The following is a 23,930-nucleotide window of genomic DNA, read 5'->3' as shown; positions in this document are numbered from 1 at the left end:
GGGTAGTTCAAAACAGAGCAGCTCCAGAGCTAATAAAAAATATCTAAGAAGGCATGATAGTTGACTATATAAGTAATAACTCTATAAAATTAATACATTGAAAAACAACAGCCTATAACGGGTGTATGTAAACAGGAAAGATGTTTCTTTTATTAGAAAGTAGAGTTGTCACATTGAATGGGTAGTGCTGTAGTTTGAATGTGCCCTCCAGAACTCATTGTGGCAATGTTAAGATGTGGGACATTTGGAAGGTTATTTGGACATGGGGGCTCTGACTTCATGAATGGATTAATGCCGTTTTCATGGGAGTGAGTTAGTTACCATGGGAATTTGGCTCCATTCACCTCTCTGTCTTATATGTTCTCAACCTCTCTTTCCTTTGTGCATTCTGCCATGGCACAATCCCACCACATGCCAGAACTATGCTCTTGGACTTTCCAGCCACCAGAATTGTGAGCCAAAATAAACTTTGTAAAACAAATAAATTGCCTAGTCTGTGGGATTCTGTTATAGCAGTAGAAAATGAAATAAAACAGATAGTATTGCCCTGTTTTATCATTAAAGAGTTACCAAGTCTACTGCAAGGTATAGTGTTGATGGTACTAAAAAAGCTTCTGACTATTCCTACTTTGGGTTTATAGTTTCTTTCCATGGACTTTTCTTTTCTAGGCATTTCTCTTCTCATTTGCTGTAAATTTAGAGATCAATTCTGACCTCACTGATAAGTATAATATTTATAATATATCTACATTATCAGCTCACATTTCCATTGTGACTATCACAAAATTGCCTTTATTAAAAAATACATTTAAAGAAAAAAATTATTATATAGTAAGTTAACATCTCATGTTCTTTAAAAGGAAGGAGCAGAGCTCTACTGTGTATGGCACTGATCTTAGCATGAATCATTTTTACTTTTGAAACTGATGGATTTTTTATCTAGAATCTTAGCATGAGAAGAAGCCTTAAAGATTGTCAGGCCTTATTTTCATCCATTTTAAATCCTAAATCCAAATTTATGTTACTAGGATTTAAATAAGCATAAAATTTCCTTCTTAAGCACAAATAGGACTTATACTCCTAGATTTAGCTAAATAGTAGTAGATACAGTTGGTCTAAGGAATATTAAAAGACATTATGATGGAAAACAGCATTGGATTATGTCATAAGGCCTAGGTTTAGTTTATTTCTGGGGAAATCACACTATTTGGGCCATAGTTTGCATATCTATAAAATGAGGTTATAGGACTATATATCAGCATTCCAAAGCTCTTCCTAATGAAAAGTAGTTCTTTTTAATTTCCCCAAAAATCTGTAGAACGATTCAACAGTTCTTTCAATATCTTTTGTGATCAAAGATAAATTGCTTCTTTCAGTTTCATTATCACCCTCACTCAGCTATCTACATATTTCAGTATCTAACTATGCCTTTCACTGATGGGAGAGAGTTGAATATTTAAGTTGGTGGCAGGAGTAAAAGGCAGCTATGAGAGTAAATCATAGATGGAAAATAAGAAAGGCAGTTGACAGCCACTTGAGAGGGCATTATAATTGTAGTACTGTTTTCCGTATTGATCAGGTAGGGGTTGGAACCATGGGTAGATAGAAATTTAATAATTATAGGTCCTGGTGCTGATCCACTCACACCAAGGCTTTAATAATCTAACAAGGACATCAGTTATCCTGTATGTGTGGTCCTAGAAATAATGTTACTAGAAGCAAGGTGACACAAATGGACCCAACAGTGACACATCCTGAAAATGTGTTCTTCGTTCATTCTTGGAAACAGTAATTCTCAGGGTTCCAGTAGAGCTTAAGGGTTTAAAAACGGATAAACCCATTTGTAATCTTATAGGACAAAAATTTACTGTTTAAATGCATAATTACCTAAGTATTACCATTTTATTTCTTCCATAAAGGTTAGAATTCTAGGGCTAATCATATACATCTTCCTTGAAATGTAAGGCCTACATGGTTGCCCAAGAAAATCACACATAAACTTGAAGCTGATGTTGCTTTAACTTAATCAAACATATGTTACAATTCAGCAGGAAATATCCAGTGTTATTTTTCCTCTACAAGTTGTTAGTTATATATATTGTATCTGTATATTAAGATTTAAATTGTTTTCTCTCCAGGTGATGTGTATTTCTGTGAGATGATTCTTCCCAAGCACTCATAAAGGCCTACATAAAATCACTCATAAAAAGCCTTATACCATACATCCCATTTACTTTCCCCCCTCCTTTTGCAGTAGTTCTGGTCAAACTTCATAAAGTAAGAATGACACAAATACCTGCCAAGAGGGAAAAAATAACACACAATAAAGCTTCTCGGAATGAGCAGGATTAATCACTGCTGATAATTGCATTCAGTAATGATGATAATACATCATATAATCTCATTAAATTTTGAAGCACCATGGCTTTTAGAGAGACAAAAAAGACCAAAAATATACATTAGGTAAAGATAAAAATCCATTATGTGTCTAAAATCTCAGAATAAATTTCTTTTAGTTGCCTTGCTCCTTTTCTATACAAAACGTAAGTAAGATTCCGTAGCTATGAAAATCAGAAATCATGCCTTTTGGAGAGCCCATTTCCTTACCAAAATCTTGCTCATTATTTTAAGGGAATAATAACATATCCATGATTTCTCAGAAAATTACAGGTAACTCTAGCCTAGGGAACATAAGTCTCAGAAAGCTAAAAACTATCCTTTTTTAAAATCTAAGTTTTTATAATTTTAACAAAGTTAACTAAGGAAGCAAGTATGATTACATACTATTTTTATGAAAAGTTCAAAAAATGTTAGTGAGGACTAATCCTCACAACATTTGTAATTATATGGAGAGCTAACACAGAGGGTCTTTAACGTAAGCAAACGAGAAGGAAAAAGGGACATATTAACACAAAAAGAGAAAAGATATGGAAAAAAAAGAAATCTTTAAGCTAGGTTTAGTAAAGTACAACCCCTAATGCAAAACAGAAGTGCTTCACAGACATTAACATGCATCCAAATCATAGGGAAATCTTTAATCTTTAAATACACATTGGCATTAAGTAAGTATGGGAATGGGCTTAGATTCTGCATTGATGAGTTCTTAGCTGATGCCAATGCCATTGGTCTAGAGACATAGATGTGTTATAGACAACCAAGTTAGAGAGTAATCTGGGTTGTTACTGATAAACATCATTAATCTTTATTGAGCACTATCCTAAGTGAAAGCATTGTAAGAGACTACAGGAAAGGAAAGTATTTGTACTTCTCTTTATAAGCTTATAATCTAGTTGGAGAGGCAATACTTGGAGGGAGTAAATTTTTCTAAGGTCAAACAAATGATCCTTTTCATGCTCAGATCTCTTTATTCACCCTCTATGAAACATGGTATGTAAATATCCCTTAGAAGAATCCAAAGACAGGATAGATTGGAGCAGGGTGACAAAAGCTGAGGCAGTGAGCATAGAACATACATGGGGGATTTAATTTCACAGTCTGAAGCTATTTCACAGGTGAAATTTTTCCATTAACATTAAACAAAGCAGGGTTTCCTCCTCTACCTCATTGAGGGGCTAGGATATTTTAACCTTGAAATAAATGTGTGAATTGAATTTAGATAACATCATCTCACATTCTGCAGATAAAACTGCATAACATGTAAAAGTGGAGTTTGTGAACACCATTTTTTTTTTTTTTTTAGACAGAGTCTCACTTTGTTGCCCAGGCTAAAGTGAGTGCCCTGGCGTCAGCCTAGCTCACAGCAACCTCAAACCCCTGGGCTCAAGCAATCCTCTTGCCTCAGCCTCCCCAGTAGCTGGGACTACAGGCATGCGCCACGATGCCCGACTAATTTTTTCTATATATATTAGTTGGCCAATGAATTTCTTTCTATTTATAGTAGAGACGGGGTCTTGCTCTTGCTCAGGCTGGTTTCGAACTCCTGACCTCCAGCAAACCACCCCCCTAGGCCTACCAGAGTGCTAGGATTACAAGCTTGAGTCACCACGCCCAGCCTGAACACCATTTTAAGACAAATTATAACAATACCCAGGGTATCAGGGTACCACAAAATCCTTATTAAAAATGGGGAGAAATAGGATTCCGGATCATCTCAACATTTTCATCGTTCAGTGAATTTTTAAAACTACCTGTGAGCATAATTTGATAAAATTAAACTTATATTTCTGAACCAAGAAGGGTACATGTTCCTGAAAATTTTCATCCTTAGCACAATTTTCAATGTTAAAGATGGGTAGGACTCTAATAAAAATGAAATTATATTACTGAACTTTGGGAGCCAGATACTAATTTTTATCACAAATTCAACCTGTTCTGACTTCACTGACTGCGTGTTTCCCATATATACTAGGGACTCAATATTGGAAATTAGAAAAACATAAGGCTCCTCTTGCATTGTAGAAATCTTTAAAAATAAGAAGTTTCTTTCATGTTAGGGATATCTGCCTCTTTTAATATGATTTCAAAACATAGCGGCCAGCTTTGACTTCTCCCTGTCCATGAATTTTCCTTTATTTTCACCAACTCTTCAGGCAGGTTATCTTAGTCATTTATCATTTGAAATCCAAGTTGCTCTCCTTTTCTGATGACTAGCATAAAAATCACCTCACCAAGAGAGATGTGTGTATTAGAAACAAGATACCAAGACATTTAACTTGAATAGTGAAATGTCTACCACTAGGTGCTGAACATATGATTTCAAACTATAAAAGTCTCTTATGTATAAGGAATCTTCAAACCCTGGAAAAGGAAATCTCATGAGTAAAATGTCTGATTTTCCCCTTTTTGTTACCTTACATTTCAATATCCTTCTTAAAATTTTGAAATAAAATTGGATAAAATTCAATTGTATGAATTAGATGAATATCTGTAAGTTCTTAGAATACTGCATGACACATAGTAAAAACTCAATCGACATCAGCTATTTTAATATCAATTATTATTTCTCATTATGGAAGAGAGAAAGGACCTCTGCAAGTATGGATGCGGAGATTTGAGGGAGGGATATTGGGGAGACAGAGGCACAGAGAAAAATAATAAAAATAACAAGTGTGGATGGACAAATGACTGAAACAAACAACTGCATAAATATATATGGAACACGTAAAGGGAAGAAAAATAGCACCTTTTCCTACCCTTACCTAGTGACCCAGTTACAGCCCTATTAGAAACCAACTCCAGAAAAGTTGAAACAGAGGGAAGAAAATTATGGAAAGATACACAAACTTTGGTATGTTTGCTGTAAAACCAAATCCATAAATGGAGAATCCTAAACTTTTGACATTTTAATAACTATTTAGAGCAAGTATGAAATTCAGCATCTATACTCTGGGTGATAATTAAGTACTCAAAACTTCTATCAAAATTTTTGTCAACTCTGTGATGGTTCATTGATTTTAGAGGCTATGTCCAATTTCATTCTTATTTTTACTGGATACTTATAATAATGTAGAGTAATAAAAATTAAATAACATGCTGAATGGTGATTTGAAAACAGCTGTGCATTGTATATTTTAGAGAGACTGAATGGGAAAGAATATAAATTAAGGATGTCATGGGTTCTTTTCTCACTCAACACTGATATAAAAGCAAATTTATTTTATGTAAATAAAACCAAAATGGTAAAAAAAAATGGAATATTTAGAAATCCCATTGATTATATCCTCCCATCCAGGAAATACGATTATCTTAAAGAGTTAACACATTTCTTTATTAATCCCAGCAATTGTCTGAGATACGGAAAGCCTTGGAATTCTCACACAAGATCATAGTAAAAAATTATAAATAACATAATATCATGCTGGTGATTATAAAACTAGACCATCTGAAATTGTGAACATGATAGAACATTTTTAACCCATTCTTTATCTTTAATGATATATATTTTAAAAGGTTTTAATTTAGAATGTCTTTAGAAAAACTGTTCTCTTTCTGTAGGATTAATATATAATGACTTTTGTGTTGTGGGGGTATATTACAGGGTATTGTGTAAAGGCTACTGACATTCTTCATTCAAGGAAGGAAGGTATTAATATTTTATGTAAACATTGCAAATGCCACCATTAGGAAAATAAAGTTTAATATTTGCTTTCCCAGGAGTTCATGGACCATCCTTTATAAACCTTAAAACCTTCAGTTTCTCCTGACTTGGTAAAGGATTCCAAGACTTCATTCCCCGAATCAAGAAAAATTTCAAAAAAGGTAAGGCACAACTTCCAGATCACAAAAGGTGCTATTTAAGTAGAGTTTGTTTCTGCCTATCATTCAGAAAACCAAAATTATTAAATGGATGTGCTTTTGAAGCATCTTATGTGTGTTAGCTCTTCTTTTCATTCTCCTTCTTTGTCAGGCTTATCTTTATTTTACACTCAGAGTTGTTCTGTGATATTTTCCTGTCTCCCAGTAAACTTGATGTTTTATTCCTTGAATAGACCTCCCATTGTCCTACCATGCTTTTTGTATATAGCAGTTCAGACATAGAAGGCCTCTTTAGCTCCTATTATTTTTATTAGAGGATGACAGGCAGAACCCTTAGCACCCTATTGAAGGACCTATAATGCTTTGCATTTCTATTCTGTGCCATTTCCTGCTTGCACTCATTCAATTTCACACAGCTCTTGCTGCAATCTTCCCAAATTCGTTCTGCAGAAACTCATCACTTTTATTTTTACCCCCTTTGCTTTCACATTGTTACCAATTACCAACCTAACTAAATTCTGATTTCTGTTCACTTCAAGAGTACCTCACTTTTCACATCATCTTTCACTCTTTTGATATGCAAACCCGAGCCTATGAATTGCTTCTACTTCCTCTACCCTAGGTTTACCTACTGTATAATATGAAAGCTTTTACCATGTCCTTGTAACATTGTTTGCTATGTCCATCTATTAAATGCCTACAGTTATAACTATAGTCTCCAAACTTCACATTAAAAGACACTTGATTTATTAAAGAAGTTGATTCTACTAAGAATCACCACTCTCCAAATGCCTTTGTTTTGGTTTTCTCTCTTAGGAAGCAGTTACAACTATTCTCAAGTCTGATTTGGGCTTTAACCATTTCATCTTTTCTTTTCTGGTTAGAATGGTTTCTCAGGAAAGCCTTAAATAGAGATTAGACAGTAAGACCTTAACAATAAAACAGGTTAAGCCTCCTTATAAAGACAAGTTTCTCAGATTGATCTGTTCACTCTTGTATGAATGAAGTGAAAAAACTCAGTTTCTTCACAATGATTACATTAAATACTGCAAGGGTCTAAAAAGAATGACTATCTGTCGAGTAGACCAGAGAGACTATAGTATGTCCATCTCTTTGGGACTAGATATACTCCTCTGAATACTACAGGTATTCTGTGCATATCACAGGAGAAGGCAATGTTATGAAGTCTAATCAGATAGGCAATTGACATCAAGATCCAATGTTAGGTAACACAGGACATCTAAATAGAATGGTAGGGTCAACTGTTAGGGTAAACTGGCAGCAACATGTTAACTGGCAGAGCCAGAAGCAGTTAGGTACAAGGTAAGCAGAGCAGGTGGTATGGAACAAAAAGTGGGAACACAATTACTAACACTTGGGAACAACTCAGGGATTTGGTCACAGGGAACAAGCACTAAGCAACCTAGAAGCAGACTGACTAGTTGCTGGGCTAATGACTACAGTGGATCTATCTATTTCCCCTGATTAAGGGCCAGATTGAACTTCAGGTGCTGAAACAATGCAAGGAGTTAAAATGCCCCATCCATGGAGACTGGAGCATGGAGAAAGTAAGCTAGCCACCTCATTACAACTGGAATTTAATACTGATGTTTGTGGTCAATAACTATAATAAAAAAAATCAACCTATAGTTCTATGGACATCATATAACACATTGGGACTAGTATAAATGTTGCCACCAAGAGGCAAAATTTTAATGTAACCTTTAATATTTAAAGTGTTTTAAAAATACCACAGATTAGACCTCTGTGAAAGCATTTAAAAAGCTTTATTAATTAAAATTTAATTTTATTTTCTACTTCAGTCAATGAAGTTATTGATCACATGAGAGTGTTTCTATAGGAAAGAGCCAGGGTCAATGAAAGAATCATCATAAGATTTTTGAACATTAAGAAAATGAGAACATTGATACCAACAGTGAGGCTAGAGACCGATGATGGTATTATCAGTACTTTTAGATTCCCAGAATAATCTCAGGTAAGGTTAATATCATTTTAGGAGAGGGTAAATATGTCCCAACACTCAATGCCAACCATGAAAGATCTTCAGCTTGTACCTATATTTATGTTATCCTAAATCCCAAACAATAATTTTCTATTTTCTGATCAATCACTAACACCAAGCAATTAAAAAAATCCAGAGTTATAAATGGAAAGTAGATTTCTAATTCTAACTCCACAGTAGTGACAAATACTCTTCCATTCTAAACTTAGGCTAGTGCAAGAAAGTAATGTGAAGAAAGGAACTTTTGAAAGAAATATTAAAACTAACTTGCTAAGATACATATTCCAAATCAATGGAATTGCACAATAAAGATATACCCATATATAATGTGATAGGGAATAAATCTATAAGTAACAGGCTTTGAGAAAGGAAACAAACAGGAAAAAGGAGTTGAGGGAAGATAAAAGAACCATAGACAAACAGAGATTCTTAAAAGAATGAAAGACAGCACAGAAATGTGACCAAAGTATTGTGTGAAAAGGAAAAAGAAATGGAATAAGTGGGAGAGCCAATAATGCTAAACTGGAAAATTGAATGGCAAAAGACTAAGTAGGAAATTGGAAACACCAGGCATGAAATTAAATGTTTCCCTTATACATGGGCAAAAGTGTAATTTCCTATTATCACACATATAGGTCAGAATATATGCTAGTACTAAAGCAAGCTTGGGGAAATTTTTCAATCTCTAATTGGAGATCTGGTTTTCATGTACTATTGTGTAGTAAAAAGATGTGCCTGCAAGCAAACTTGTAAGTTTCTGTTGTGATGGCCTTGCATACTGGAAAAGCCAATGCTTAGCAAGCCAGAGTAAGTAAATATCAGGCAACATAAATTAACTAACAAGAAGCGTTCTATAATAAATTCTACATCTACCTTAGATGTAGAATTTATTACGAACAGCTTCTTTAAGTTCATCCTTTAAGTTCCTGAAAGTTGTTGGAGAAAACCATACAACTATGTAGACTGTCATTACTTTAAATGCACCATCACAACCTTCTCACTGACAATTTTTAAAGGGCTTCTACCACCACCACTTCACCAAGGTCTCAAATGACCTAGATGTTTCCAAATAGAACTCTCTGTCTTGACTTGATTTCTCAATACCATCTAATTCATTTGACCACTGACAACTTATACTAACATTGTCTATACTTGTTTTCTGTATTACCACTCCTTTGTAACTCACCAAATGTTCCTTCTCTCCTTTTTGAATGAACTTGGGCATGATATCATGCCTCATGACTAAATCCTTGGCTCTTTTCTGTTCTCTGTAGACTATCACTGGGTGAAGGTTTATTTTCACAGATGGTGGGTACATAAAATACTTATGAACCCCAAATTTATATATCCACCTCTGATCTGTTCCAAATATACAAAGTCTTATGTTCAATTGCTACTTATCAACTTAGAAATCTAGCAAGAATCACAAACCCAGTATGTGCAAAACAGAACTCTTGATTTCTATGCCCAACCAAAAACTACGCCTCCTCTCTTTTTCATCTCATTAAATGTACTACCACATACACAATTGTTCAAACTAAAAACCTGAGGCTTCATTTATTAGACACCTTATACTTTATTCCTAATTGTCTTATATCTAAACTATAAGAAAATAAAATCCACTCTACCTGCGATAAATGTCCTAAATCATATCCTTTCTTTCTACCTCCACTGCAAACACCTTAGCCAAAGTCTCCATTATGTTTTTCTGATACAAAAATCCCTTAATTAGTTCCTATGCTACCAATATTGCCTTTTTCCAATCATTTCTCCACACAACAGCCACAGTGATCTTCAAAAGTAATATCATATCACAAATTTGCTTGAAACTTTCTAAGTGCTTATGTTATCAAACAGAAATGCATTGTGAGACACAAATATGAGCTCCATATGTAACTTTAGACTTTCTAATAATCAAATTTTTAAAAGTATATAAAAACAGGTAAAATTAACATATATTTTGTTAAACCAAATATAACCAAAGTATTATCATTTTATTCATAAGATAAGGCTCAGTACGTGTCAGAATGGACAAGCCACATGTTAAATGCTTGATAGCCACATGTAGGTACTTGCTATCAAATTTGACAGCAAAGTTTTAAGGGATTCTCTTACCACTTAGCATAAAATCCCAAATACCTAAGTTAACAAAATAAGACAAGAAAGGACTCCTGTCTACATCTTTATCTACTCTTTCTCCTTCACCTCTATGAAATAGTCATAATGTCCTGTCCATTCAGCTAGCCAGATTTTTGCTGCCTTAGGTCTTTTAACCTTGATGCTACATCTTACTGGGATATTGCTTCTCCAACACTTACTTGTCTGGTTCCTTTTTATAATTCATGTCTGAGTTTAAATGACACCATTTATTTAACTAAATGGAAACCCCCGAGGCTTTCTCTATTTCATTTTCAATATTTGTCAATACCTGATTAAATTTGTATATATTGTTTTCAAGTCTCTCTCCTTGTACTAGATATAAGTTCTTTGATCTCAAGGATCATGTTGGTCCCTTATTAGCTACTGTATTCTTAGGGCGAAACAGTGCCTGGCACATAGTAGGAATACAATAAATAATTGGAGAATAATTGAATAAATTTATTCAAAGCAGAATTTTCTCTATATATCCATGTATTTATTATTTACTTAAGATAAAGCCTTGCTAACATCAAAGATGTGGAAACTTAATGTGAAAAATAGTGACAATTTTCAGTCTGTCCATGACTAATTTCCAATTATCTTACAAGGTTTAACCTAAATATTAGTTCTTTAGAGAAGCATTTTCTGATATGATAGTTGATTTTCTCCATGCTTTCTGTACCCATGGTACTCTGCATATCCTCATTTATATTATTCATCATACCTCTAACCGCTTGTTACCTTCTTATGGACTATATTCATCATGAGGGCAGAGGTGGTATTGGTCTCATCTCTATAACTAGTACAGTGTCTGACATATGGCAACAGTCTATTAAATATTTGTTGGTGTGAAATACAATGAACTGACTTACACTGGGATTGAGTCTTGCAACGCTAACCCTGAATCTATACTTGGATATTCAGTGAATCCAAGTTCCAGTTGTGAAGGAAAACAGAACCTGTCATGTTTGGAGAATGACTCTTTGATAGTTTTATGCTTTAATTTTTTCTCCTATGCAATGCACTTAGAGGATAACTTTTCCATCTTTTATTATCCTAAATTAAGAATGTGATATTCAGACATTTCACTCATTGAAATCTGAGAGCATTCAAACCACTAAAATAATTACACACACACACACACACACACACACACACACACACACACACACAAACACACACACACGGTTGGGCAGGTATTACTCTACTTAAAGTAGTTCCTTGTTTGGAACCCTGCAGGTTGCTAGAGAAATGGTAACTCCCTTTCAGGAAGAGAGATAAGAGGAATGAAACCCAGCTTATGAGTGGCAAAGAGGATAATCCTGTATCACATAAAGGATTGATCTCTTTCAGAATGAAAGGAGACTAGCTCTGAACAGATGTCAACACATAGAAAAGTAGCATTTTCTGTCATAAAGATAAATTGCAGCCATAGACTTCCCTCTTAGACTATTTAAACTCCATGGCCCAGGTGGCAGAAAGAAACTACAACTAGAAGGCAACATAAAACAGCCTGATAGTCAGGCCTTTACTTAAACTTTCTTAATCATTAATTGCTTTATTAAGATACAGCATGAACACTTTATGGAAGAGATCAACGTTTCTGAGTGTCATAGACTAACTCTAGCCACAAGTAGTCATACTCTTATGCCATGTAAGAGACAGGCCCTGCTCTCCCTGGGATAACCCTGCATTATTTTCTTTTGATCAGCTGGTCTTATTTTTATTTTTAACAGAAATTTATTAATTACCTGCTATATGCAAAGCACTTCTCTAGGCACAGAGGATACAGTCTGAGAAAAATAGATAAAGTCTCAGTTCTTAGGGAGCTTATAGTACAGTGGATGGAGAGAAGAAACAACTTAGATAAACTAATAAATATGTATCATTATATACAGGCTATGAAGAAGAATAAAGAAAGGGGAGAGGAAAGAGAGTGATGGTGGGGGTAAAGAGTGATTATTTTAGATAAGGGGGTAAAAGAAAGCACTTCTGAGGAGGTATCATTTGAGCAGAGACTTCAAGAGAAGGAAAAAGCCAGCAACATGAATAACTGGAGTAGGTTGTCTAAGACAAAGAAAACAAAAGCATTTCCTTAGACATTTTATTCAAGGCTGAAACCCTAAAATGGTTAAGGAAACTGCCAGTAGCATTTCTGTCTCCATGACCCTTTTCTTCTTGAAAGTCTAAAATACCCAGGTTTCTGCTATTCCCAACTAGACAAAAGAAAGTCTTGCCCATCTGGTGTCCCACACTTGACTTGATCCTGCTGCTCACTTCATTGTTGCAAGGTCCCTAGTGTATCAGGCTTTGGTATTACAGAGTTGAAAAATCTTCAGTGAGTTCACAATCATTTTCTTGTGGATAAGGCTGGCCCCTAAAATCCTTTTCTCATGTGTTTTTGACTAAAACTTTTAGAACTACCTGGCCAGGCACAATCCATGAATTCCAGCGAGCATCTTCAAAGCCCCACCCCAGGAACCTCAGAGTAGACAGCCTTGAATCTGGATCCATGTCATGATAATGGAATGGATAAGCTTTGCCACTGACCACCCCCCCCCGCCCCCGTGAATGATGTGAAAGTTACTTTGAGGGTTGACCTTTGCCATTATTCTTTGTTTGTTCGTATTGTAATTTTATTGGGGTATAATTTATAAGGAGTGACATGGACAGATCTTAAGTATACAGTACAATGAATTTTTACAAAGGCATAAACCTGTGTGTCTCACATCACTAAAAAGTTCAATGATATTTTCAGCACCCCAGAAAGTTACTCTGTACCCTTTCCAGTCAACCTCTCTCAAAAGCTAAACATTATGTTGATTTTTTTCACCATAGTTTAGTTTTGCCTATTCTGAAACTTTATACAAATGTATGCAAACAGTATGTACTCGCCTACACCTGACTTTTGTCACTCATAATTATGTCTGTGAAATTCACCAATGTTGTGAACATCAGCAAGTCACCTCTACATTGTTGAGTGCTATTGTATTGTATGAATATAAAACAATCCATTTATTTGTTGATTGAAATATGAATTGTTTCCAACTTAGGGCTATTATGAATAATGTAGCTATGAATATTCATAAACAAGGCTTTCTGCAGATATATGTTTTCATTTTGCTTTGGTAATTATCTAGAAGTGAAAGATCACAAGTTAGAAAAGAATTAACAGTATTAACATATATATAAAAATTTGACTATGAAATAAGAATACCTGTAAGTAATGGCAATAACCCACTTTTGGGTGCTGATACTCTTGGCTATGGCTAAAAAACAGTGTATAACACACTATAACACAGTGGTTAAGAGTGAGGTTTTTGGACTAAGATTGCCAAAGTTCACATCTTGTCTAAATTATTTAATAGCTATGAGAACTTAAGGATTTAGTTCAATGATCTTGGAACTTACATTCCTTATATATAAAATATACCATGTCATAGGTTTGTGTAGTGAGGATTCAATGAGATATTCTTTATGAAAGTAGATAATATGGTGTCTAGTACTACATAAAAATTCAATAAATGTTGACTTGGGAAGTGGGGACACTAAAGTCCTATCCCTAGTTCCTTGAAAGCTTCAGCGAACATAAGATCAAAATAAAAAGCCGCCACGCACCAAAAGATATGCAATTAAATTACAGCAAAAGATAAAACTCTGAATTTACTAGTAAACAAAATTTAAGTTAAATAATTAACTTGAAGTACTAGTAAACAACCAAAGTTGGATTCATTGTTCACCTTTACTCTTCCGATAAACTTTGTCTTCAGCAACATTGTACTTCCCTGTTAAATAATATTGGTTTGTATATAAAAGCTTAATGATCTAAAGTAAATTGTTGACATTCACAGGGGTTGCCAATAATTACAGCTGAACTTGCAAAATATTAATAGGAGGATCAATTCAGCAACATCATTAGAGACAATTACTGTCAGACTCATACATAAAGATGCCTAAACTATAAGAAATATTTTATAACTTTGCAATTACTAATTTATATATGTTTTACTTATCAATTTAAATAAAATCAATTTCCTGACTCTCTTTTGCTGAATACAGTTTTCCTAAGGTAACATTAGGCAATGAAGAAACTAAAGTACAATATGAGAGGAACTTTTCATTCAAGTGACTGTGCTCCATTAGCAAGGTCAAGGTACGCAGCTCCCAGCACACAATTCAAAACTTGTAATTGTGATTTTTGATTTCACTTCGAAAGGGAAAAGTGGGCATTAATGGAGATATGGATAGTATAACTCAAAAGTAACTGAAAACATAAAATCTAAAATTAGGTTTCTCCTATTCTTCCTCTAGCTAAATCATTGAACAACATTGTTTGAGCTAGAATAATTCCTGATATTGGTATAATTTTAAACTAATTTTAAAGGGAAACTGAAAGGTTATTTGGATTTTCTGGACTTTTCCAGTCTTTGAATGGAAAAGCCAAATCTCAAATACTCATATACAGTAAAGAAGGCCCCAAAACAAACATCAAAATCCTGATTTTGCCTAATCAAATTGCTGGTGGTCTGAAAAGTCAGGATTCTATGTCAAACAAAGCCAAAAGGTCCATGTTGGAGGCCAATGTCTTACTTGATGTCATCCTCAATGTGGTAAGAAAATTGTCCCTGCATCTTGGTAGCCCTCAAACTACATTATACAGCTGAAATCCATGGATGTGTCTAAAAATCACTATGTCCTTCAACCATCATTCATTCTAGTAAATGTCTTGAACTCCTGTAAACTTTTAAGCACTCAAAATTCTGGAGAAAGAAGGATTTCAAATTAAATAACTCTGCATTCCACAAGTGCTTGTGCCAGTTGTGCAGGCTTATTTAACCTGTCAGTTACTGACTGTCTTGGGTACACCCCCCTCTGTGTACCTCCCCTATACCCCTGTAACTCCCCTATTGGCCTCTAATATAGTACATATCACACAGTTGCCAGTTTGATTTTTTTTTTCTAAAATGTAAATCTGATTATGTTACTCTCTACTTAGTATCCTTCAGTGGTTTCCTGCTGTTTCCAAGGTAACATGCAGACTTTTGACTATGACCTACAAAGATACTTCATGATCTGTCCCTTGTTTACCTTTCTAGAATTATCTCCCATCATCTTTTCCCTTTCACCCTCAGTTTTAGCTGAAGTTGTCCAAATATGGCTCCTTCAAGAAGCTGCACTTGCATTCCTCAAAGCCAAAGTAAACTGTTCCCTGCTAATTCAAATGATAGCCTTTTCCCTCCCTTCCCATTCACCTGGCCAATTCTATTTATTTTTAAATATTCAACTTCAGTAACACTTCCAAGATTTATTTTCGTTTTTGCTCACCTACGTCCAACAACTCACGCCTACATAAAATACAGGTATTCCTCCTTTGCTCTCCCTTAGCTCTTACTTAATAATTGCATGAAAGCACTTAATGCTTTTATAATTACAGATTTTCTTAGTTGTCTTCCCCACCATACTGTGTGAGCTTCTCTGGTAGACAGAAACCCTTTTTATGAATTTCAGTATTCCCTAGAGCATGCCTCAGTGGCTAGCTCGAAGTGGGTTTTCAATAAATGTCAGCATAAAGGATGGATGCAAAAAACAGAGGGAAAATCCTTGAAATTCTAATTGATGCACTCCTTTTTTGAGTTCCTCATAGATGCAGCCTTGACCTTTCATGTGAACACAATGTGAACACGATGGGTCCAATTCATTATCAATGGTGACCCTCCAGACAGCTCTTCTACTGTGTTCCTACCCGCTGGAAGGCAGACCTATGACATTATGTCCATTCTCAAAAAGGATTCCTGTTTTCCTATCTGGCTTCCTGTCGGTGTTCTGCTCACCATCTCAATTTCCTACTGAGACCTGATTCTAAGACTGTTGACCTTCCTTTGGTGACTGTGAGCCTTTCCTCTGAATCTCCGTTTAATGAACAAATGTAACTTGTCTGATCCCTTAAGCACTTATCGCCTCAGGTTTGTACAGCATAAAATCTTCCTTTGCCCAGATTGCATAATAACTTAAATGGACTAATATCTTAAAGTTATATAAATAAACAGTAATATATAGAATAGAGCCAAAAGTAGTATGTCTAGAGACTCAAAATATTAAAAGTCTTAGCGCAGGGGGTAAGAAGGCATATAAATAGTAAGAATTCTCACTACTCATTACTCCCTAGTATTATCATTTCTTCAAATCTGTAGTAGAAAGTTCTGTCCTAATGCCCTCTGTTGGTAAACTGGTTTTCAGGTCAATTTCCATTTATTCATTCACCCTATATGTTTTTTAACACCAGGCTTCACTAGGGTTAATAAGGGCATTTATTTACTAATACTATTTATATTCTAAAAAGCCCTAGACATTCTAAAGAGATAGATCAGCATACCAACAGTACTCAAAATTTCCATTTTTTTAAAAAAAGTGTTTAAACATCTTAAGGAGTAGGTTGCATATTGAATGAAACAGCTGTTGACCTTTAAATATAATTTTGGAACACAGTTCTTTCAACTCTTACTGACCCCAAAGAAGGTATCAAATAATATATTTGCCTTATTGAATAATAATTTGCAATATGTTTAAAGGTCTTGCTTGTCTCTTGGGCAATTGATGCTTTAGTGCTTTTGAAGATTCTTGTAAAGTTTATCTTTACAATCCTCAAGTCACCATATTTTCTTTTGCAAGTTCTACAGTATCTCATGATTTACTGCAGAGGTTAGCCAATTATTGATACATTTTCTCTCAGATTTCTTGTAAATAAAAAGCAGCTTGAATGCAGAATTGTTTTAGTAGCATTTTAACTCTCTCATTTTCCATCAAAAAGAATGCTACCATTCTTAAAAACATACCCATCCAATTCTATACTAAAGAGGGAGAGGGTGGGTACATGATTTGTAAAATGTTATAAAATTTGATTTGCATGAGGAAGAATCTCCCATAGGCCATGAAAAATATTAATACTTTCTTGTGACTTTTAAACCACACAAAGAAAGACATGATTCTAGATTTTTAGTGTTTGCTTATGAGTTTTCATATATAGAATAGCCATCAAAATTTCCAATTATGAATAAAGAAGTTTGACAAACACACATTGACCCTATTTTTCTAACAAATAACATAGACTTTTGTGATGTAGAAAGTAAAATTCAATAGGGCTCATCCTTAACTTGGCAAAAACATCTGACTGCTCAGTACAGAAGAATTGTGACTGAGAGACAGCCCATAAGATACTAAAGAGCAAAACTGTTTCTAACTTCTTCACAGAAAAAAAGAAGTGGGAAATTACAAGAAATATGAACCAGAACAGGAAAACTTAAGCAATAATTAACAGCTTCTTTAAACGCAAGAGGAGAACACAAGAAAATAGAAAAAAATGGCAATGAAATCTCGTTTTATAAATAATAAAAGAGTGAAGAAACAATAAAAGAGAAATGATGTCCAAACATAATGACTTATATAACCAGTCTGAAATGATTTGGGAAATAGATGCAGACAAAGCATTTATATCTAAAATCTAGAAAAGAGACAGAATATTCAAATAGGAAACCATTCCTTGATGAGGAAATATGGTTGTCAGTTCATGTTTTTCCCACTTCAACATAAAATATTTCAAATATTTGGAAATAAGAGGATTGTTTGAAAGTAAAGAACTAGCACGATACCTGTCCTGTGAGAAGATAGAGTCCCAGGGAACGAAAGATGCCGCATATGCCCATAAAGAAGATTCAGAAATCTGAGAAAATGTTTCATGAAAATTATCTTTGCTAATAATATGACTGCTTACTCTATTCCTTATACGGCTTATTCCCAACAGCATATACAAAGCATGCATTCCCAGTTGGTCTCCTAGTTATTAGGGCAAGTTGGGTCATACTCACTCACTCCGTTAGTCTAGTACAGAGTTTCTACAAATTTATATAAAACATGGCCCATTGTGGGGGAACATATAATGATGTCAGACTATTCAGTACCTATGCTATAACAAGAACGGACAAATATTACTACTAATTTGCCACCAAGGCTCAAGATGTACACTCAGATGCCTACACAGAAATTAACCACAATGGAAAGAGTGAAAGAGCAAATACATTTCTCATACACGACATTTCCAAAAGGTCACCTCAACACTTTTCTTAAGAAAGGAACAGCTCTTTCCGCCATCTTTCCGTGCCGCCATAATGGTGCGCATGAATGTCCTGGCTGATGCTCTTAAGAGCATCAACAATGCCGAAAAGAGAGGCAAACGCCAGGTTCTTATAAGGCCGTGCTCCAAAGTCATTGTCCGGTTTCTAACTGTGATGATGAAGCATGGTTACATTGGCAAATTTGAAATCATTGATGATCACAGAGCTGGGAAAATTGTTGTGAACCTCACAGGCAGGTTAAACAAGTGTGGAGTGATCAGCCCCAGATTTGATGTGCAACTCAAAGATCTAGAAAAATGGCAGAATAATCTGCTCCCATCCCGCCAGTTTGGGTGAGTTGGCTTTCCTCAATTAAAAGAAGTTCAATGCTAAGAATTGCTGGGATGCAGTTTGACTTGAGTTTCATTGTATTGACAACTTCAGCTGGCATCATGGACCATGAAGAAGCAAGAAGAAAACACACAGGAGGGAAAATTCTGGGATTCTTTTTCTAGGGATGTAATACATACTTACAAATAAAAAAAAAAAAAAAAGAAAGGAACAGATAATTTGTACACCAGTTACTGTGTCACTATGGTTGAAATGAGGTATTGATATTTGACACTTCCCTCTAAGTCATATGGGAAAAGATAAATAATAAGGTAATAAAATGAGAGAAATAAAATTAACTTTATGAAAACTCATTTTGTGGTCAGCTTTGGATAAATCCTCTTTATTATCATAACTGAGTACAAATAGTGTGAGCAGTTCCCTTATCACCACCTTGTTTGTCGATTTGTATGTTACAAAAGTACATGTACATACTCAGTGAAAATTACACACATAAATGAGGAGAAAGGGTAGCTTTTCTTAATCACTGAATTTTCTGGATACACAATTTTAAAAACATCCGAAAGAGTATTTTAATATGTGTGGAACATATGTTTTTTAAAAATAGGCTTCCATAAAAGGAAAATAAAAATAAAACAAAATTATTTTCAGCTATAATATTGTCATAGTATGTTCTTAGGCACTCAAGGCTTAACTAGAATGAGATTAGATATCATGTGCTAACAAAAGATGGCAAAGTCAATATATTGGCGCCTTTCTATCAATAATGCCATAATAAAATAATTCTACAGTTACTGTATGTTGAATCATTTATTCACATAGAAACAATATACTACATGCAGTTATATTGACAATTATCATTACGATGCATAGAAACTATGGAGTTGGATAATTCATTTATATGTAACAAGGCATTTGTTCCTAAATATAAACCACCCCCTTTTCAAGTAGAAAATTTAACCTTTATCAATTAAGCTAACCTTTAAATTGCTATTTAAACAGGTTGGTGACAGCTTTCAATTCAAAATCACTTTATAACAACTGAATGATGATAAGAAAATGTTGACTTGATATGACAGTGATGACAAAAATTTGCTAGGGCACGCAACACTGTAGGAAATGTCTATACACCACAGCAGATGGCTAGTGGTCAGGGGAAAACCCATAAACCAAAACTGTGGAAACTTTAATTCTTCACTCAGGAAGATTAAAGGCTTAATCATTTTCCTGGACCTTTTAAACCAGAACTTGGTTTTAGAGCTACAAAGATGCTGGTGAAGGTCTCTGTACTATGTTTTTTTGGGGGGAGAAGATAAACTGAAGTATTTAAAAAGAAAATTACCGGAAATTTCCACTAACAGTCTACAAAGTATATCAGACACACTTTACTGAAGTGGCTGCGCTATCATGACTATTGCCCAGGCAAAGACACATCATGCAGGTAATGAATGATTCACCGAGAAGCACACACACAGATCATACCCATTTGTACTTGCTGTCACAAAGCACTGAGGGCTGTTCTTGTAACTCAGTGGGATCCACTTAGGCTCCCAGACAACCTGTTCAAGATGAAGTTACAATGGGGGAGGGCAATGTACCCTGGCAGTAGGAACCAGGTGGAAACATAAAATCTCAAAGACCATCAGTAATCTAGCCTAAAAAATTTCATTTAGGGCCTAATGTGCTAACCAGAACAGAGCAAGAAGAACACTCATTGATTAAATAAGGAACAGTTCAAGGCTTGAGAATGACAAAGCTGTACTCACTAACTTTATTTGCTTTTATTCCCTAAGTATTCCTTGGTTTTTATATTTTTTGGGCGGGGGATTTTTTTTTGGTGTTATGCTTAACTTATAAACTACCTCAAAGCATTATGAAAGAAATCAGGGTATAAATTCCAAATAAATGAGTTAGTTCTGCTACCCTGAGTATTTGTCAGAAGCTCATATCATGTTGACTCATATTCTAAACAAATCTATGCTATCCCTGGCCTTTTCAGAAAACTGGAGAACTATTTCCTGTGCTAAAAGGGCAATCCCACTGTATAGCCCAGACTGTTGAGTAAGTTACCTGCACACAGACCAGGGCAATTGTGTGCTTATTACGTGGATAGTCAGTGAAGCCAATTTTAAAATGAACTGTTTTTCTTACCAATAAAATGTGAGGACATGGGAATGCAGAGCAGAGAATGTGGGCACCAAGGTCCCTATTTAAGTAGTGATGATTTGTCAAGCAAAATGCATCTTCTTAATCTTAGTATCTGTGAGGCAGACATTGCGCCTGTATTTCATGCCATTTATTAATATTTTGTTGCAAATGGAAAATTCCCTGCAGTCAGAGAATAAGGAAAGTAAAAATTGGCTAATATACTTGCTACTTAATAGAAATCAGGTAAGGACTAGAAGAGACTTAAGGTGTTTCTATACATATTATAAAATCGCAGGAAATATAATCAAGTTAGAAAATCAATTGACAAAGTGACAATTTTTAAAAAAACAAAAAGTCTCTGGACCAGGCACAGAGGATCACTCCTGTAATCCCAGCACTCTTGGAGACCAAGGCAGGTGGATTGCTCAAGGTCAGGAGTTCGAAATCACCATGAGCAAAAGCGAAACCCTCTCTATACTAAAAATAGAAAGAAATTAATTGGACAACTATAATTATAGAAAAAATTAGCCAGGCATGGTGGTGCATACCTGTCCAAGCTACTTGGGAGGCTGAGGCAGGATTGCTTGAGCCCTAGAATTTTAAGTTGTTGTGAGCAAGGCTGATGCCATGGCACTCTGGCCAGGGCAACAGAATGAGACTCTACAAAAAAAAAAAAAAAAAAAAAAGCCTCTGGAAACAGTTCTTTCAATGAATTAAGTGAAAATTCTATCTATGTGCCTCACAGACATTACTGCATTCTTAAACTTTTTCTTAGCAGTGATTTTTGTGGAAATTTTTGTATTCAGCACATTCTGATCTAATAATATCTAAACACACATGTATTTTACTCAAATGATTCAGCCAAACTAGTTATTAATGGCAATGTAAAGAAAGCAACTAGTTGACTGTATTTTCAACTAGTTGTTTTACTTTTGTAGACACAGCCTGAAGTTCCTTCTAGCAAACAAATAATTGTATTTTCTTAGACATGAAAGGAAACTTAATTAAGTTATCAATTACTAAGTATTTATAGAGTGCATAATAATAACAGCCAAAGTTTTGGGGGTATTTACTATGTGCTACATAATTGACATGGTTTATCTCATGTAATCCTCCAAAAATGCCTATATGTGGGCCCATTATAAATGTAGGTGATAATACAAGATGGGTATATTATCACGCCCATTGAATATAGGGAGAAAAAAAAGCTCGGAGAAGAACCCAGTCATGGAGGAGCTAGGCAGGAGAGTGATGCACATCAGAAGAATCCAGATACTAATGTAAGATCATGTGTCATTGAGTACTTGGTGCTACAGAAACATTCAGAGAAAGAGAAAAGCATTGTAATATAAGGATAAACAGGAAAAACTTGAAAGCGGAGGTAGAATTTCAACAGAACCCTGAAGGACAAATAGCAAGAAAGGAAGAAACTATCGCAAAGAAAGATACCAAAGGCAAATGGGTTTAATGGATTGCTTTGAATTTATCAGACTAGTATTGGGGGTCTACTGCAAGGTTTTTATTTCCTTTTGTACAGGACAAATTTCTAAGATAAAATGCCTGCTCTGAAAGACAAGTACACACAATGAAGTAGTTTGTAAATGTAATACATCTGGATTTCAAGAAAAGACAAATATTTGATAGCTCCAAAGACATCAGCTAAATGCTTCACTTATACTCAGAAATGATTTTTAAGGGAAAAATGTTACATATTACTTATATTTTTATTGCCAAGCCCAAAGCTCCCTCACAATACCCAATCTGACTCTCTTCACTAAATTCTGGGAAATCCATGAGGATAAGTTCTTTCTGACTATTATGAGGACAGTTTCAAGCTGGAGTAAAATATCTACACATCCTCAGTATATATAATCTCCATTATCTGTCATAAACTTAATAAACGTAGCTGTGCTTAACGAATGAAGTTGCTTTAATATTTATTTTGGTAAACTAAAAAATTTGATGAGAGAAATCTGCCATTCTATTATTATTATCTGAAAACATATATTCTAGAAAAGGATAAATAAGCACTGATGCTTTAATATGTTTACAGATTGTGAAGCTGAAAGGTCATTTAATCTAAACTTCTATAAACCTAAAGACAGAAAGCTAGGTGAATTTCCCTTTTAATAGCATGATTTAGTCAATATGGTAAAATATGCTCATTAATGCTCATCAATGTTACTTAAATACCAGTTGTAATATTTTTGATTATTTTTATTATCACATGCATAGAGTTCTAATAATTTTTTTTATTTAGTCCTTAACAAGTTAAAAAGAGCAAGACATCACCTTGATCCCTCCTTTCCAGTAACAAAATATGAAACACACCTTCAAGTATATCTACATTAAGGTACTATTTTAAAACATTTTTAGGTTGAATTTTCTATAATGTGAGAATATTCCTTTGACCTTAATGTGCGATGGACTCTCTAACCAACAATGAGCATAAATCTACATTATTATATTTGAAATAATAATGTTGTAATCTATCCCAAAATGCCCATCTACAACATTCCACCTACTCTGATGCCCCAGTCACTTTGAAACTCTATGCTCCTATCATACTTCTCTGAATAACACAATACAGCACTTTTTTCTGTATAAATTACTGTCTACACAGCTAGCTTGAAGAAAAAACTCAGGTGTCATTCTACTTTTCTGGCCCCCTCACATGGCATCTAGCAAGATATAGAAAAGAACAGACGTGTAAAATAAGAGCCAGTGGGGAAGTTTGGCACTAGGCGTAATAGGATTGCTTTGGACCATATTTTCTCAAAAGTACGTTTTGTATTTTTTTCCTAATTAAATGTTTTGAAAATTCCACATTTGTGATTAACACTGTGCTAATAAATTATTCTGGAAGAGAATAAAAGTTCATAATCTGGACACTATAATTAGCCATGGCAGATTGTCTTACCTTGGCATTATGTTTTTAAATTATA

The 23,930-nt window shown here is 34.7% G+C and overlaps 2 protein-coding genes across 2 annotated transcripts in view; one reads left to right on the top strand and one right to left on the bottom strand.

Annotated features, from left to right (window-relative positions):
• The window catches only part of IL1RAPL2 (interleukin 1 receptor accessory protein like 2), a 1,045,794-nt gene that overhangs the window by 694,485 nt on the left and 327,379 nt on the right, over window positions 1-23,930 (bottom strand). The gene's annotated exons all lie outside the window — the stretch shown is intronic.
• LOC105883773 (small ribosomal subunit protein uS8-like) lies at window positions 18,517-19,028 on the top strand. Its single transcript, XM_012787205.3, has 2 exons — window positions 18,517-18,839; window positions 18,908-19,028. The coding sequence occupies exons 1-2, from the start codon at window positions 18,541-18,543 to the stop codon at window positions 18,999-19,001; spliced, it is 393 nt and encodes a 130-aa protein (XP_012642659.2). The 5' UTR covers window positions 18,517-18,540; the 3' UTR covers window positions 19,002-19,028.

This window comes from Microcebus murinus, chromosome X (assembly GCF_040939455.1).
Source record: "Microcebus murinus isolate Inina chromosome X, M.murinus_Inina_mat1.0, whole genome shotgun sequence".
NCBI classification, from domain to species: Eukaryota; Metazoa; Chordata; class Mammalia; order Primates; family Cheirogaleidae; genus Microcebus; species Microcebus murinus.
Note: the sequence above shows the minus strand (reverse complement) of the source record. Positions and strands in the feature narration are given on the sequence as shown.